This window comes from Cebus imitator, unplaced genomic scaffold (assembly GCF_001604975.1).
Source record: "Cebus imitator isolate Cc_AM_T3 unplaced genomic scaffold, Cebus_imitator-1.0 Scaffold332, whole genome shotgun sequence".
Classification (NCBI taxonomy): domain Eukaryota; kingdom Metazoa; phylum Chordata; class Mammalia; order Primates; family Cebidae; genus Cebus; species Cebus imitator.
The window spans coordinates 1,338,395-1,354,948 of NW_016107647.1; the positions used below are offsets into that span (position 1 = coordinate 1,338,395).

At 49.3% G+C, this 16,554-nt stretch overlaps 1 protein-coding gene across 6 annotated transcripts in view; it reads right to left on the bottom strand.

Annotated features, from left to right (window-relative positions):
* Positions 1-1,434: 1,434 nt before the first annotated feature.
* GRIP2 (glutamate receptor interacting protein 2) overlaps positions 1,435-16,554 on the bottom strand; it is a 113,097-nt gene continuing 97,977 nt past the window's right edge. For 5 of the 6 annotated variants that reach the window (XM_037730133.1, XM_037730134.1, XM_037730132.1 and 2 more), the window contains 4 exons: positions 15,542-15,647; positions 8,514-8,657; positions 7,310-7,456; positions 1,435-6,312 (listed from right to left, as the gene is read on the bottom strand). In XM_037730133.1, the coding sequence (XP_037586061.1) occupies positions 6,154-6,312; positions 7,310-7,456; positions 8,514-8,657; positions 15,542-15,647 (556 nt within the window). In that variant the 3' untranslated portion in view covers positions 1,435-6,153. The remainder of the gene's footprint in view (positions 6,313-7,309; positions 7,457-8,513; positions 8,658-15,541; positions 15,648-16,554) is intronic. The other variant, XM_037730135.1, reaches the window with a different exon arrangement.

Below are 16,554 nucleotides of genomic sequence, written 5' to 3' on the forward strand. Positions count from 1 at the left end.
TGCTTTCTGCTTGGGATGGGTCAGAAATGCTGGTGCCCACACATAGCCCAGCCAGCCAGATCTGGAAAGGAAGTGAGGGGGTTGTTTGAAGCAACTTTTTAAGATGAAGAAATGGGAGATGCTGTGTTGAGATGGACCATGCTAGGGCCACAGTGGAGATTCCTGACTGTCAGGGAGAGAAGGGCCTCCAGGGTTCCCTAACCCAATGTCCTTGTTGTAAATGAGGAAACTAAGGCCCAGGGAGGCACTGTGAGTCAGGAACGGAATTGGACTTTCTTGAAGCAGCTCTAGCGGCAGGTTCTCCGAGGTAGGTGCAGGGAATAGTGAGGGTAAGACCAGGGCTACATCGAGCAACATCTTCAAGGTCTTCCTGACAACCAAGGACAAGCCTTTATGAAAAAGGAAATGCCCTGCCCCCCATGTTCAGGGATGCGGGGAGCAGCAGCACCCACACTCCCACCATCCTCGCAGAATAACAGGGCCCATGCTGTGGCTTGGTGAGCTGGGTGACTCTGGCCTCAGGTAGAGGTGGCGAGCACTTGCACACTCCAGCCCTGCATGGGTGCGCCCTTCTTCCTCCCAGCAGCCCACGGCGAGATTGGAATTGAGATCCCTGTTTGTGCAAGAGGGAACTGAGATGCAGAGAAGCCAGAGGTGGGCCAGATCCTTAGGCAGGATTTAGATGAAGTCACCCTGGCTCCAGACTGACCCCAAGGCTCTGCGGGCAGTTCATAGGCAGCAGAAAGTGGCCTTGGATGCTCTCCTTCCAGGACAGCATAACCCCTTGGGCCATGTGCAGCTCCTTCACTGCCCCCAGGCCCCCAGCACGCCCCCAAAGACAGTGGGGAAGCATAAGGCGGGAGCAGAGCATGTCCCCCCAGCCCAGCTCAGGGCATTCTTGTATCACCCAGGTACCGTCACCCAGTGATCCCCTGCCCAGCCAGCATCTCCCAGCACAGCCCCTCTCCCTGGGGAAATGCTCTGGGCAGCTAATCTAAAGGCAGAGTCACCTTACTGCCCCCACCCCCTATACCCGAGACTCAGACACAAGCCAGGAAAGGACCCAGGAGAAAATCCTTCGAGGTGGCCTGAGGTCCCATCCATCCCTCAGACCCCTGTGGTCCCAGGCCAGGCTGTCTGTGTAGATGTGGTAAATACCTCTGTGTGCAAAGTTGAAGTACAAAACCACAAGACTAAACAAAACAAACCCAGAGAGCAAAGCTTGTAGAGGTGGGCAGTCCAGAAACCGGGGGCAGCCTCCTCCTTTCCTTCTCCCCCTGACCCTCAGAATATGTATTGTTTTAATAGGAAGCAGTTTTTCATTATTCTCTTGTGGATGTCACTACAGACATGTTCTGACGTGTTCTTTGAGGAATGGAGCATCCTGTTATATATTTGGCTTCAAATTGAGATGTTGGTTTCATTTTTTTTTTAACCCAATTAATCTTCCAATCCCTAGCAACTGTGACTCTGTATTTAGCACAAGAGAAAGCTGAGAACGTGGGTCTTTCCTCCTTCCAGAAATATGTCTGGCTCATCAGGACATTTTTTTAAAACTTCAAAATATTTTTAAGGTATTTTAAACTTTTATAAAAAAAAAAAAAAAATCAACCAACAAGAGACTCTTCTGAGGAGGAACATTTGTATTTGAACAAGATCCGTGGTGTGTAGTTCAGTCTTGCAGTATACAAGCATTTGTGTATAAATGTTTTATGATATGACTCCCTGTATTTTGCAGGGGTTTTTTTCTCTTTTGCTTTTTAGATAAATATGTATATCAATATTTTAAATTCATCTTTGCTTTTTTTAGAGGAGTTTGTAATCACCTTATAACATGAAAATAAACATTTCCTTTTTAAAATCCAACATGTGTGGGGGTTGTGTTCCGGTGAGGCATTGTCCCCCACCACGTTTGGCAAACGCTTTACGTTTTACAAAGGGCTTCCCATCCAATCCCAGGACGCTCCTCAAAGGTAGGTATTATCCCAGGTTAGAGGCTCCGACACGGAGGCTCACAGGAAGCGGCTTGCTCGCTCATGGGCACAAGGCTAGTCCATGAAAGATCCTGGATTCACACCCAGGCCCAAGAGCTCGTGGTCTGCTCTGACTGGCTCTACTGATTCTACCTGCTACGTGCTTGGCCCTGTATAGCTGGGAGATCTGGCAGCAGTCACCCGAGCCTCAGTCTCCCCATCTGGAATAAACCTTTGTCCCCATCAAGGCCACCAGGATGATTGGAGGGGATGCTCTTAGCCTTAGGCGCTCACCTGCTGCTGCTGTCAGTCCCTCCTTTTTAGCCTTGGGCTGCCCTCCTGGAAGTGCAGGAAGCTGAAGGGTGGCCGGGTGGGGGAAGGGTAGTGAGGAGCTAACCTGATTGTCCTTCTCCCACTCCCCCACCACCAGGTGCAGTCACTCATTAACATCCAGTTAGGGGCTCTCTGGCCTCAGAACTGGTCTGTGTTTGGGGCAGCCTTCCTGCTCACAGCCTCCCCCACCCTTTGGGTTGGACAAAATCGGGAATCAGTCAGGTCCGTTGCCCAACTAACCAGTCAAAATTCTCAGTAACTCATTTATAGACAACGTTGAATAGAACACCACTGTACTCCCATTTTCTGGCTCTTTCTGACAGCCTCTGCTTCCCTCCCTCCCTCTCTATGTGTCCTGGCCATGTGGCTTGTGTTCAAGCCCTGGTTCCATCCCTTGCTACCTATGTGGCTTTTGGCAAGTTACTCAAACTCTCTGTGCCTGTTTCCTCATCTGTCATGATGGGACAAGAATAGAGCCCACCTCCAAAGGCTGCTGGGAGGATCCAGCAAGTTCTTACCAAGCGCTCAGAGCAGTGCCTGCTACCTGTCTCGGCCTTTCCCTGCCTGCACTGCTCCCAAGGTAGGATACTCACTTCCTGGGAAGAAGCTCTTCCTCCGATCACAGAACTGTGCCCCCCCACCCCCCGCAGTGGGGCCTGACCCTGGCCTCTGGGTCCCAGGCCCCACAGCTCACCTGCCCTAGACACCCTCTGGACACTCCAGGGCAGCAAGCAGCTGGACCCCAGGCCGGCCTCCTGCCACTACCTTCCCACCCTGGGCTAAAGAGACTCCACACGCAGGCACCATTGTCTGCCTCTGGTCTTCCGCTGCACAGAGAATCAAATCCATTCCCCCTACCCATGCCTTCTAGACCACTCCCTGCTACCTCTAACCTAGTCTCCACCCCATTCCCCTCCCAGGCCTTCTCTTCCTTGAACCCGCCAAACTCATTCCTACCTCATGGCCTTTGCACAGTTGGCTGTGCCCGCTGCCTGGGACACTCTTCCTCTAGGTCTCCAGGGAGGCTGGCTCCTGCCTTCAGGTCTCATTGCAAATGTCGTCTCATGAGATAAACCCCTACTAACACTGCGCTAAAGCCCCTCAACCTGGCCCCTCTAGCCCATAGCTCCCTCTTGTTTGTTGTTGTTGCACGTTATGCCTGTTGAAATCATTCTTTATGTGCTTCCTTGTTCATTGTCTGCCTGCCACCAGAATGTGCAGACATGACCTAAATCTGCCTGATTCATGTCGTATGCCCAGAGGCGGGATGATGGAAGCAAACGGCAAACTTTTTGAATTAATGAATTCATCAAAAGCAGGCGAGATGTCACGAGACCCATACAGAAGCTGACTCTAAAAAAAAAGCAAACACCCTACTCTAGGTGAATTTAAATAACTTTATTTTAAAAAATAGCCCCCATAGCACTTACCCCCAAGCCACTGCAACCCCTGGTGGGACAAAGACCTAGACGAGGGCCCCAAACAGACCATAGGCGGCCTTTGCAATACAGCCCCTTGGCGTGTTGTGCTTCCCAAGAGTCCTAAGAAAACCCGATGTAGAAAAATACTTTACGAGGAATATGTGCTAATCTAAGCCAGAGAAAAATACAGCTTTGGGGGAGGAGGCAGGTAGAAGGGGACATGTCACAGGGGCTGTTCCCAAAATGCATAGGCAGGCAGGACGCTCGCTGGGGAAGGGTGTCAGGAAATGTCAAGTCTGGGATGACATCCCCATGAGAAGCCAGGAGAAATATTGCATATGAGGAGGCCGGCGTGGCTGGGAGGCCTGCCACGGGCCTGATTGCATACATTTGGGAGAATGGCAGAGGCCTCAGCCCGAGGAGGGAGACGGGGTATTGGTTAGAGTCGGGGTACATCTTCCCTCGCCTGGAGTCCTGGAGTCAATGCAGTTTTCCCAAGCCGAGAGGCCCTGAGAGTGTGTCCTGTTCAGCCCTGTTGCTTAGCAGAGGTCCAGAGAGGCTGAGCCACCTGTCCAAGGTCACACAGCTATGGCTGCTTGTGTCCAGAAGCCACACCTGTCCTGTGCCGTGCTTTCCCTCACCTGCAAAAGTGAGCGCTCTTGGCTTTCGCTTGGTGCCTTGTGACAGGCAGTACCCTTTCACCCTGGGCTGAGAACACAGGAATCCAAGATGGCAGAGGCACTGGGCACCCCAGGCATAGGCATGCCGAGCCCTCAGGGAGGGTGCCGAGGGGCAGGGCCCGGGGAAGTGGAGGGGAGGGGTGAGGGGGGCAGGCCCCCTGGAGACAGCGTGGGCAGGTCCCCAAGGAGGCCTTGGTGGGCTGGCAGAGATGGTTCTGGCCTTGACCAGGAGGCCTGTTTGTTCAAGACTGTCCACCCATGATCGTCCAGAGGGGCTGGGGGTCCAACACAGACTGGGTCACACAGCAAACAGATAACAGACCCAGGGTGAAAAGAACAGGCCTCTTGACTCCTCGTCTGTTCCCTCAAATGGAAAAGCACTTTTCTAGCCTCCAGGCACCCCCGGTTGCCTGGAGGTGGGAGTGGGTGCCCCGTTTTCCTGAGACGCCTGTAAGAGCTGGGCAGGCAAAGCACATCCCCAGCCCTGACTTCACCCCTACCCACTCCACTCCAGGCACCGCTTGCCAGACCACCGGGGAGGCCTGTGCCCTTCTCAAAATGAAGAGGGTCTCTGATTTGTGGACACTGAGGACAACAATTTTAAGGGATGCTGGTGCTTCCAGATTTCAAGTGGGAATAGACTTATTTTAATGAGCACTTTGGACACCCTCTGCTGGGCAAGAGTGTCCTATCTTTTTCTTCGGCCTGTCTCTCTACCATCTCCCTCCCTCCGCTGATCTGGCTGTAAAGAGGAGTGCTACTGCCTCCCAGGTCCTGTGTCCATTGCTTTTCAATCTTCATTGGATGGCAGGCAAATGAAAGCGCCAGGGTCTTTTGTCCCAAAATGACCCCTCCCACGTGGAGGGGCTTGGGCTGAGTGGGTGTGCAGATGGGTCAGCGGCCACACAACCTACAGAAGCAGCAGGAGGGCTGAGAGCCCAAGGCCCACAGAGCCTGCCCAATGGGCCCAGAACTACAGTCTCAAGTCCCAGAAGCTTCAGACCAAGATGCTGAAATGAAAGAATCACCACTTTCAGAATCAAAGGGCCAGCACTTCCTGGGATCCCAGATGCCCCAACTTAGGCGTCTCATAAGTGGGGACCAGACTCTGGGAATCTCAGAATCTCAGGTCTGGCAAGCCCCAAACTCCCATTCTGGAGAAGAGGAGCTGGGCTCCCATCTGAAGCAGGGTCCTCCCTGGCAGCTGAGTCTCTAGATGAAGTGGCTCCCCTCTAGGAAGCCGATCCCCTGAGTGTGTGTGCACGCATCATGGGAATGCCTCATGCCCCAGTGCATCACTGCACTGGGGTATCCTGCTCACGTCCTGTGGCCCAGAACTCACTCCTCCTCGCAGCGCATTCCAGCTCCATGGCTCTGCTGGGAGGAAGTGCTCCCTACATCTTCGACCTCTCCATAGAGGTCCCATAGGGACCCGGGACAGCCCCCAGGCCTCTCTTCTCTCGGCTGAGCAGCCTGTCCCAACCCTTCCTAAGGGAGGCTCCTCTGGGCATCTTGGACACCCAACTTAGCAAGAGACCCCAGTTGTCATTCCAACTAGGGTGGACCTCCCGGCCTGGCACCCCAGTCACCACAGACCTGGGGAACAGAGACCAAGCCTCATCCCCAGCTCAGGGGCTGCCAGACCAACAGACGGATGAATGGGTGGCCATTTCTCCAGCCCAGCTACGTGTCTAAGAGCCAGGATCTGCCTGGTGGTCCCTTAGGAGTCCGGCCCACATGCTGACTTCAGAGCATCCGGGGACTGCTGGGGCCTGGCGCTCGGGGAGCCCGGCTGCTGTGTGCCAGCGCGTTGCGGCTGATGACCAGCTCCAGGACATCGCCCGCTTCGGCCAGGAGTGGCACCGCCAGGCAGCAGTCGAAGTCCCGTGTGCGGACGTGGTTGACCTGCATGGGGCACAACCAAGGGAACAGAGCCGAGGCGTCAGCCCATCTGGGCTGAAGGGGGCGAGAGCCATGGGATGTCCTAAAGGTGGCCCTGCCCCCGCCTTGACACAAGCCCTGACATCTCCAGCACCACACGCAGAGAACATGCTTCCTCTCACTCGCTCTCAGTCCTTCCGTGACAGTTCAACAAAGCGAAAGCCCTAGGAAGGGGCGGGGATACCTTTCATACCCCTCTAACTCTTGCTTTTCTCCCTTTCTCCCATGAAAGAGCAGACCACACACTCAGAGAGCCTCCTGCCTAGAACTGTGTGATGTGACAGTCTTCCTTCTATTTTATTTGCATTTTACACCCACTTCCTATTTCAAAGCAAGGGTTGCTAGATTTTTCACTCTTAATGGAGACAGAAAGTTTCCTTTCAAAGTAAATGTAAGTTGAAAAAGCACCATCAATTTAGAGAAAACACGAATTGAGTAAATTTCGTATAAATACAGCAAAAACAACACTGAGGGAAGAAAAATAGCCAGGGCATGAGAATGGGCGGCTGGGGTTGCCCAGCACAGGATGCAGCACATCTCCCAGGCTCCCTCTCGGTTAGGAAGGTCACATGAGGGGTTTGGTCCATCGGCTATGAAGCAATGTGGCGAGGGTTGCTTGTGGGTGAGGGCAGAAAAAAACCTGCGTGTGACTTTACAGTCTGTTTCCTCTGCTGTGGAGTCTGAGGAGGCCACATATCTTAGAGGGTCAATTCCAAGATGGGTGGATGCTCCATCAGCCCCGGGAGAGGAAGGCCCCCACCGGCCCACAGTGGGCATGGGGTATAAGTAAAAAGGTCTGTGTGTGCTCGGCGTCTGAGGCTCAGGGTGCTGGGGCCCGCAAAGCAGCTTAAGTTAACCTGACTCAGACGACTAGCATTGTCGTGCCCTCTTCACAGCCCATAGATGCAGGCTCTTTCCCCACCCTCAGGCTCCCAGTATGGGCCCCCTGCCCCAGCGTTACCTGAAGGATCCTGTCCAAGGGACGGAGGCCCCCACGGTGAGCTGGCCCATCAGGGCGCACAGTGTGGACATAGACACCTTTTTCCAGAAGGCCATCCGAGACGCTGAAACCAAAGTCATTCCGCATGGGGTCCTTGTGCAGGGTCACCTGGAAGCAGCAGGAGGGGGAGGTTCCTGGAACTCTGACCTTTGCCCCCAGCCTCCCACAATAGCCCAGGTCCCTTGGTCTGGCATTCAGCGCGCTGGCCAGTCACACACCCCCCAGGCTGCAGTGCCCCAGCCTCCTGCCCCTAGGCCTTCACCTACTCCCGCCCCACTCCCTCCTCTCTCCCCCAGCAGATGCTCCAGGCCACGACACTCCAGCATAAGGGAGCCCTTAGGAGTGACTTCCTTTCAGCCCTTCCTCAGTCCTCTGGCTCTGTCAGGGAGGAGACCTGGCCAGGGCACTGTTCCCTCCCCTGACCCTCACTCATTCCCATTTACCAAAGAGCTGCTCAGAGCTTCTGAAGGCCATTGGCTAGGGGTTGTCCTCCTCCATGTATCTTATTTTTATACAGTGACCTATAGATGGCACAAGACACTGGCTTCTCATTGAAGGTAGTGATGTAAAGGTGTGAGATACTAAAAGTCACACCCACACATAGAAGGCTTGCATGTGTGTATGATATATGAACTAAGGCCGAGTGCAGTGGTTCACAACTGTCATCACAGCACGTTGAGAGGCTGAGTGGGCAGATCATCTGAACCCAGGAGTTTGAGACCAGCCTGGGCAACACGGTGAAACCCTGTTTCTAAAAAAATACAAAGATTGGCCAGCTCTAGTAGTGCACGCCTGTGGTCCCAGCTACTTGGGGGGCTGAGGCAGGAGGATCACTTGAACCCAGGAGGTCAAGGCTCCAGTGAGCCATGATTGCACAACTGCAGCCTGGGCAACAGAGCCAGATCCTGCCTCAAAAAAATACATAGATAAAATAACTTAAGTGGGGAAAAGAAGCACATCTACTTAAAGAAAAATAATAATAGACAAGTGTGTATCACAGGTGTGTGTGTCACCCAAATGATGAGCATTTTAGAAAACTCAACCAGGTTTTGTGGTGGAGGAGAATACAGCCCTGAGAGAGGCAGGGCCCCTCTGGAGTCCCACGGCGGTGCTCATGGCGCCAGGACACGGGTCCAGGTCTCCTGTGCTCACCCCCAGTGCCCACCTTGTGCATCTCCAAGGGTGTCGGCAGTAGCAGTTCCTCCATCTCTGCAGGGGAGGCTCGTACCTCCCGGCCCCTCTGCCAAGGCCGGTGGCCAGGCCTGCCCTGGAGGGCCACCCTCTGCACGGTGCCTGTCATGATGGATGCCTGCAGGGACACGGCCCTTCTTTCAGATGCTTGTTGGCTCGCTGCAGCAGGCAGTCAGCATGCGCTGACACCTACTATGTGCCAGCCACAAAGGGCGCAACAGTGAATAGGACAGACGTGGGCCCTGCCCATTGGGGCTGGGTCCAACAGTGGTGGAGTGGAAGGTCATGAAGCAATCATACTAACAATGAGAATAACCATCACTGGTGCTTCATCATTCGCGCTTACCCAGAGCTAGGTCAGTTCTTAGCACTTTACACCTGTAACCCCTTTTATTCTCTACAGTACAACAAGGCAAGTAAATACCTTTTTTTTTTCACTTTACAGATGAGAAAACTGTTTATTTCTTTAGAGAGATAAATAAGATTTGAACCCAGAGTCTAGTTCCAAGGTCAAGAGTCTTAACCACTCTGCTACATGGCTAAATCACAAACAAACAGGATAAAATTATGCACTGCAGTAAGTATTACAGAGGTGAGGAGCTCCAGAAGTGAGAGCCTGGGACAGGTGGCCCTGGTCCTGTGTGAGGGATTGGGGAAGCATCCAGAGCTGAAATGGAAAGGACAAGGAAGAAGAGGCCAGGGGAAGAGTCCCTGGCAGAGGAAACATCACGTGCAAAGCCCTGCGGGGCTGGGGGGCAGATCTGGAAGCAGGCCCTGTGGCTGGTGGTGATGGGCCAGTCCTGCAGTGCCCCGTAGCCCACAGTAAGAAACGTGAACTTCATCCCAGGAGCAGCAGGGAGTCCCGGAAGGACTGAAGCCAGGCGGAGAAGGTGACATAACCAATCTGTGGCTCTAGAAGCATGTGCCGACTGCCATATGAAGAGTGGATGGCAGGTGGGGGGTGGAGGCTGGAAGGGAGACCTGTTAGGAGCCATGTAGTCGTCCAAAGAAAAGACACTGGTGGTCTGGACAAGGATGGTGATAGTGGGGAAGGAGAGAGGGAATGGAGTTAGAATGGGCTCAGGGAGGAAGGGCTGCGCAGTCGGAAATGCCAAGCTCTAAGCTGCCAGCGGAAGTGTGTGGCCCTGAGGGAAACAGCTTCACACTCAGGCTGGGAAATCCAGAGATGGAGGTGTGGGTGCTGGAGCTGCTGGGAGGGGAGGATGGACTTCTTACCTGTGACATCATACAATCTCAAAGGCACACAGGTGTCTCCCCAGCCTGGAAACATCTCCTCCTGCCCATCACAGTAGCTGAGTTCCCACTATTAGTGCACAGTTCTATCTGACCATTTGGGGTGGGGGTTTGGTCTTTTAGGGATCCCCTAAGGGAAGGCAGATTATGATTAAAATGTTTTAGGCTGGTCGCAATGGCTCACGCATACAATCCCAGCACTTTGAGAGGCAGAGGCAGGAGGATTGCTTGAGCCTAGGAATGTGAGGCCAACCTGGGCAAACATTGCAAGACAACGTCTTTACAAAATACAAATATTAGCCAGGTGTGGTGATGCATGCCTGGGGTCCCAGCTACTAGGGAGGCTGAGGTGGGAGGATCATCTGAGCCTAGGGGGTGAAGGGTACAGTGAGCTGAGACCATGCCACTGCACTCCAGCCTGGGCAACACAGCAAGATCCTTCTCTAAAAAATAAAAACTGTTTTAGGGCCAAACTGTTGCGTTGGAGTGGGGTGGAAGATAGGAAAACGGGGGAAGGTATTGAATAAGGAGGCAGGGAAGTACCTTTTTCTCATCTTAGAAATGATCTTCACCTGCCTGGGAGCCAGCATCCAAAAAGAAAGATACAAGACTCCTCACTTTGGGAAAATAGAGTTATTAAAACATAGAATCAGAGAGTCCAGGCATCACAGGGTCTTGGACTCCTGAAACTGTAGAATTCAAGGACTTCCAGTTAAAATACAGACTGAGCTGATACAGGAATTTCACACCTCCCTCCAAACACATAGAGATTATAGATTTCATTTTTTTAAATAAACACTTTCAAAGCAAGAAAGAAAAATTCAGAGACAGGGATAAGCAGGAGTGGAACCGTTTGGCTTATGGAAGTTAGTGGCCCACGGAAGGTAACAGAACGAGACATACACGTTTGGAGCTGGGGTACTGTTCAGGGAAACGAGAATACAGTCTCAAAGCAGGAAGCTGGGTACCATTCCGGAAAACGAGTGCCGTCTCATTGCTGGATAGGGACTGGAAAATGTCGGCCCACAGGGGTACAGAAGGGAACCAGCAGGACCTGAACAGGTGGGGATGGGGAGGATCACCTGCAACAAACTGGAACCCTTAGCTTCACGTCTGCATGAGGGTGGGGCCAGAATCTGCCTTCCACAATAGTGCAGAAACACTAAGCTGAGGAATTACTTCAAAACCAGTCTGGAACTGGTACAGTTCAAAGGCCAAAGCCAAGATGTGTGTGGCACAGTATCACCGATAGATCAACAATGTGGGGCACAGCAAGGCGGGTGCCTGGGAAGAGACCACAGCTGGAAGCAGTGCAGTGATGAGATGCAAAGGCCCACCTGCCCACAGACAAAACAAGTAGGCAAATCCACACCCAGGGAACTAAAAACAAGGAACTTGGCACAGTGGCTCAAGCCTGTAATACCAGCACTTTGGGAGGCTGAGACAGGCAGAACACCTGAGGTCAGGAGTTCGAGACCAACTTGGGCAACATGGCAAAGCCCTGTCTCTACTAAAAGAAAAAAACCCAAAAAAATTAGCCAAGCATGGTGGCATATGCCTGTAGTATCCAGCTACTTGAAAGGCTGAGGCAGAATTACTTGAACCCAGGAGGTGGAGGTTGTAGTGAGCCGAGATCATGCCATTGACTGCACTCCAGCCCGAGCGACAGAGTAAAACTCCATCTCAAAAAAAAAAAAAAAAAACCCTTGAAATAAGTCTGTTTACAGGGGTGTCCAAACTTTTGTTTTCCCTGGGCCCTATCAGGGAAATTGTCTTGGGCCACACATAAAATACACTAACACTAACAACAACTGATGAGCTTCAAAAAAAAGTGGAAAAAAAAAACTCATAATGTTTTAAGAAAGTTTATGAATTTGTGTAAAATTCAATGCTATCCTGGGCCACATGTGGGCAGCAGGTTGGATAAGCTTGGTTTAGGATGTGTAGAAAAATAAGAAAATAAAAAGCAAAAGCCATTAAAAAAAAGACTATAAAGATTTAAAAAAAACAAAAAATTATAGGAATAAAAGATGGAGAAGTTGAAACACAATATCTAAGAAACGAGTTACACAGTGGAATAAATACAGCCAAGAGCGAACTGGTGAATTGGAAGACAGATTAAGGAAAGCAGCTGGTACACAGTACAGAGAAAATATGAAAGAAAAGCTAAGAGACATGGGGGGTAGAATGCTTGGAGGACAGGTGTCCAACATACCTTAACAGAAGGCAACAATAAGAAGGAGGTAATATTGAAAATACCATGACTAGGAATTTTCCAGCATAGAAGGCAAACATGAGTCCTCAGACTGAAAAAACAGACTGAGTCTATAGTAAGACAAATAAACTCTTACTGAGACACATCAGAACAAGAGAGCCAGCCATCACAAAGAAAGAAATCCTCAAATCTCCTGGAAAGAAAAGACACAGGACTTTCAAAGGAACAACAATGAACCTAACAGCAGCAACGATCATTACCAGAAGACAACAGAATAAAATCCTCAAAGCCCTGAGTAATTGCTTAATTTCATAATCAACTAAACTATCATTTAAGAGCAGGGGTGAAATAAAGACATTTATAAACTTCTAAATTTATTGGCCAAAAAAAAAAAGAAAGACATTTTCAGAACACAGAGCCTAAGGCAGTTTACCACCTAACAAGATTCTCAGTAAAAGAATATCTTAAAGGATGAACTCAGAAATAAAAAGGGTATGCAAGAAGGAAAGGTGGTAACAGAAATTGGTCAAATATTCTGATAAAGCCCCACGCTCATGAATTTTGAGCAATTTATAAACAAGTTGGGAGAAGAGAGGAGATAGTCTGGAGAGAAGTGAAAGAATCCTATAGTGCATGTCTTACTCAAGAGGAGGACAAAGGTATTGCTTAGACTTGTTAGAAAAACCAAGTTAAGAAAAGATACTGAAAATATAAGGTAAGGCCATGGCCTTACCTTCAGTGATCTCTCCAAATAATTATTTAGCCATAAAAAAGGAGGAAGTACTGACACATGCCACAACATTAAGCTAAGTGAAAAAATCCAGGCACAAAAAGTCAAATACCAGCTGGTGCTCGACTTACGACCACGGTTGGGACCGCGGACTGGTCGTAACATGATTTGGTTGTAAGTTGAGTAGGCTATATGTACAGTTGAAATGGTGCACACGGAGATGGTAGTGCTGCCGGAAGCTGGTCCGCACTGTCATACGACCAGCTGGGCAACGTTTGCGCTGCCAGATGCTGAGCAGTCGTGGCTAGCGATTGTGGTCGTAAAGTCGAATGGTCGTAAGTTGCATAGGTGGTAAGTCGATCAATACCTGTATACACTCCACTTTTATGAAATATCCAGAATAGGCTAATCCATAGAGACAGAGTAGATAGTGATTGCCAGGGGATGGGAAGAGGGGGGAATTGGAAGGTACAAGTTTTCATTTTGGGGTGTTAGAAATGTTCTGGAATTAGAGCTACTAAATTGTACACTTTAAAGTGGTTAAAACTGCAAATTTTGGGCCAGGTGCCGTGGCTCACACCTGTAATCCCAGCACTTTGGGAGGCGGAGGTGGGTGGATTACCTGAGGTCAGGAGTTTAAGACTAGTCTGATCAACATGATAAAACCCCATCTCAAAAATAAATAAATAAATAAATAAAATTGCAAATTTTATGTATGAATTTTTATCATGATAAACAAAAATTTTACATTAGTATCATTTAAAAGGCACTGGACTAAAATTAAGAGAGACTTAAGAAACATATTAATCAGCTCCAAACATGGATTAGACATTAGTTTGGATAATTTGGGTCCAACTGAGGAAATCTGAATATGGTCTTGGTATTAGGAAAGATTAAAATATATAGAAATGGAAAAATGAAGTAGCTAGCTAAAAAAGGAGTCTACAAACAGTACATACTTCATGATTTCATTATCTAAAAATACACATAAACTCATTAAAGCAGTACCAGTGGTGATCTATTGGTGGTGGGACTGTTGTGTCCTTATGTTTTATTTTTACTCATTTTTTTGATTTCTTATTTTGATTCTGTTTTGCTTACTCAATTTTGCGCAATACACATATATAACTTCAGTAATAATAAAAGGTTTCAATGTAAAAACTGAAGGTTGAAAGTAAAACAAATGAATTAAAGATAATCGCTACAAGAATACAAACAAAATTTACAATTTCCAAATTGCAGATTGTAGAGAGAGTGAGCAGTAATGAAAAATGTATCAATAGAAAAAAAAAGATGGATGATCAGGAGGAGTATAAAGAAAACAGAATAAATAGGAAGTATAAATTATATACTAGAATTAAGTTTAATTATATGTTTTTTCAGGTGTACCTCTGATTGAAAGGTTTAATTATATTAGTAGTCACAATAAATATAAGTAGACTAAATTCATCTTTAATAAAAAGAGAACACACTATGTATAGTGTACAACAGAAACACATTTAAAACAATGATACAGTAAATTTGAAAACAAGCAAATTGGCCAAGCACAGTGACTCACCCCTGTAATCCTAGCCCTTTGGGAGGCTGAGGCAGGTGGATTACTTGAGGCCAGAAGTTCAAGACCAGTCTGGCCAACACAGTGAAACCCCATCTCTATCAAAAATAGAAAAAAATTAGCTGGCCATGGTGGCACGTATCTTTAATCCCAGTTACTCGGGAGGCTGAGGCATGAGAATCACTTGAACCCAGGAGGTGGAGGCTACAGTGAGCTGAGATTGCACCACTGTACTCCAGCCTGGGCAACAGAGTGAGACTCTGTCTCAAAAAAAAAAAAAAAAAAAAAAAAAGAAACAATAAAAAAAAAAAAAAAAAAAAAAAAGTACATTAGCAAAATTTGGGATGCAGCCAAAGCAATACTTACAGGTAAATTCATAGCTTTAAAAAATACTTTATTTGAAAACAAGAAAGACTGAAAATTAAGGTGCTAAGAAACCAAGAAAAGTATCATTACTTAAACATAAATAAACGGAATATCAAAGCTAAACAAACAAATGAATAAACCAGAAAATAATAAAGCCAAAAATGTGTTCTTTGAGCAACGTAGTAATTGGCAAGACTAGTGGAGAGAGAAAAAAAAAAATCACCCCAATCAACAATATTAGGAATAAAAAGGAGCAAAAGCACAGATAAAATAGAAATTTAAGTAAAATAAAATTGCTCTCAGAGTGGAAGCTAGATCCTCTCTAGATCCTTCTGGGCAGCTTGTTGTATTCACTGAGCAGTGTTGGCCTTACACAAAGTCACATTCACCTCTGGTTTCCCACAGCCCCTTATTTCCTGTGTCATCACTGATGTTAACACCCACACGCTTCCACGGGGCATGCCCACAACCACATTCATGTATCACATGTACATACACAGATACTAAAACTGCCCCAGTGCACCTACATGTGCACACTCAGACACACGTGTTCTGAAATACACTCTGCAAGCGACTGTGCATGAGCATGCTCCCATGCATGCACATACATCCGCTCTCAATGTACACAATGATGTCACACATATTCCATGTCCACATAGATAATATGTAGTATCACAGTGCTCTCAATCACACTTGCACATGAGTCCATGCACAGTCTGCACATATGTGAAGACACCTTTCCCCAGCGGGTGCCCAGGTGAGTGCATACATACACATTACACATGAGCACGATCCCACCAACACGCCTGCCTCCCGTTGCACACACACCAGAGTGCACAGCCCCAGGTGCCCCACACAGGCCTGCAGGGCAGGTGGCCATACCTCCAGTTCCCTCAGCAGCTCTGACTGGCCACATGACTCCAGGTCTTCGAGAGCTTCTCCAAACACTCGCCAGAAGCCCTCCTCTCGGGCAGGGCCAGGGGCTGGGCTGTAACGTAGGAACCAGAGAGTGTCAACTCCTGGCACGCGGGTGGGCGGGCTGGGGCCTGAGGAGTCTTCGGGGCCCCAGGGCCCAGCCCTGGGCTCGAGAGGCCATAAGGTAGGTGGGCGGGCAGGCAGGCAGGCATCCTCAGTGGCAGTTCTGGGGCCCCAGGGCAGTGGTTGGTGACACAGAATAAGGGAAAGACGCAGTTAGGGGCGACCAGGACTGTTGGTGGCCAGTTAGAACAGGGGCGGATGAGACGGGGTGGAGAGCGGTGACACAGGATGCCTGGGAAGAGAGACAGAGGACAAACAGACAAACAGACAGAGAGGAGATCCATGGTACAGCCCCAGAGGACAGCCCCTGGCCCCACCTAGACACATGGCACCGTGGAACAGTGACAAGGACAGAGCTGGAGCCAGCAAAGACACAGATGGATGGAGAGGATGAAATATCTGTGCTGGGGAAGGGGTCGAGACCACCCATAACTCCCATCACAGGTTGTATGAACCCGTTATCAGCTCTAACACTGAGTCTCAGAAAGTTAACGATTCACATTTCACACTTCACAAAGCCACTTGCCAATTACAAAGGCCTCGGCAGTTACATGGCATGCTGTGGTTTGCAAAGCACTTGCTCTTTTATGAGGGCGCACGGGCTTTGCTCTCTTAGGGAGCTTAGGAATGAGGATGTGCTGCCTCCTTCCCTTTCCATGTAACAGATGAAAAGACAGAGGCTGAAGAACACTTGTACCATTCAAGTCAATTCCACAAACATTTCCTGAGCTAAGTCCTGTGCTGGGCACAGGGATATGGAGGAGAATAAGGTGTGGCCCCTGTTCTTACACAGCTGGAAATGCATTTGCAAAATATACCTGAGCACCTACTAGGAGCCAGGCATGGAGCTGGGGTGC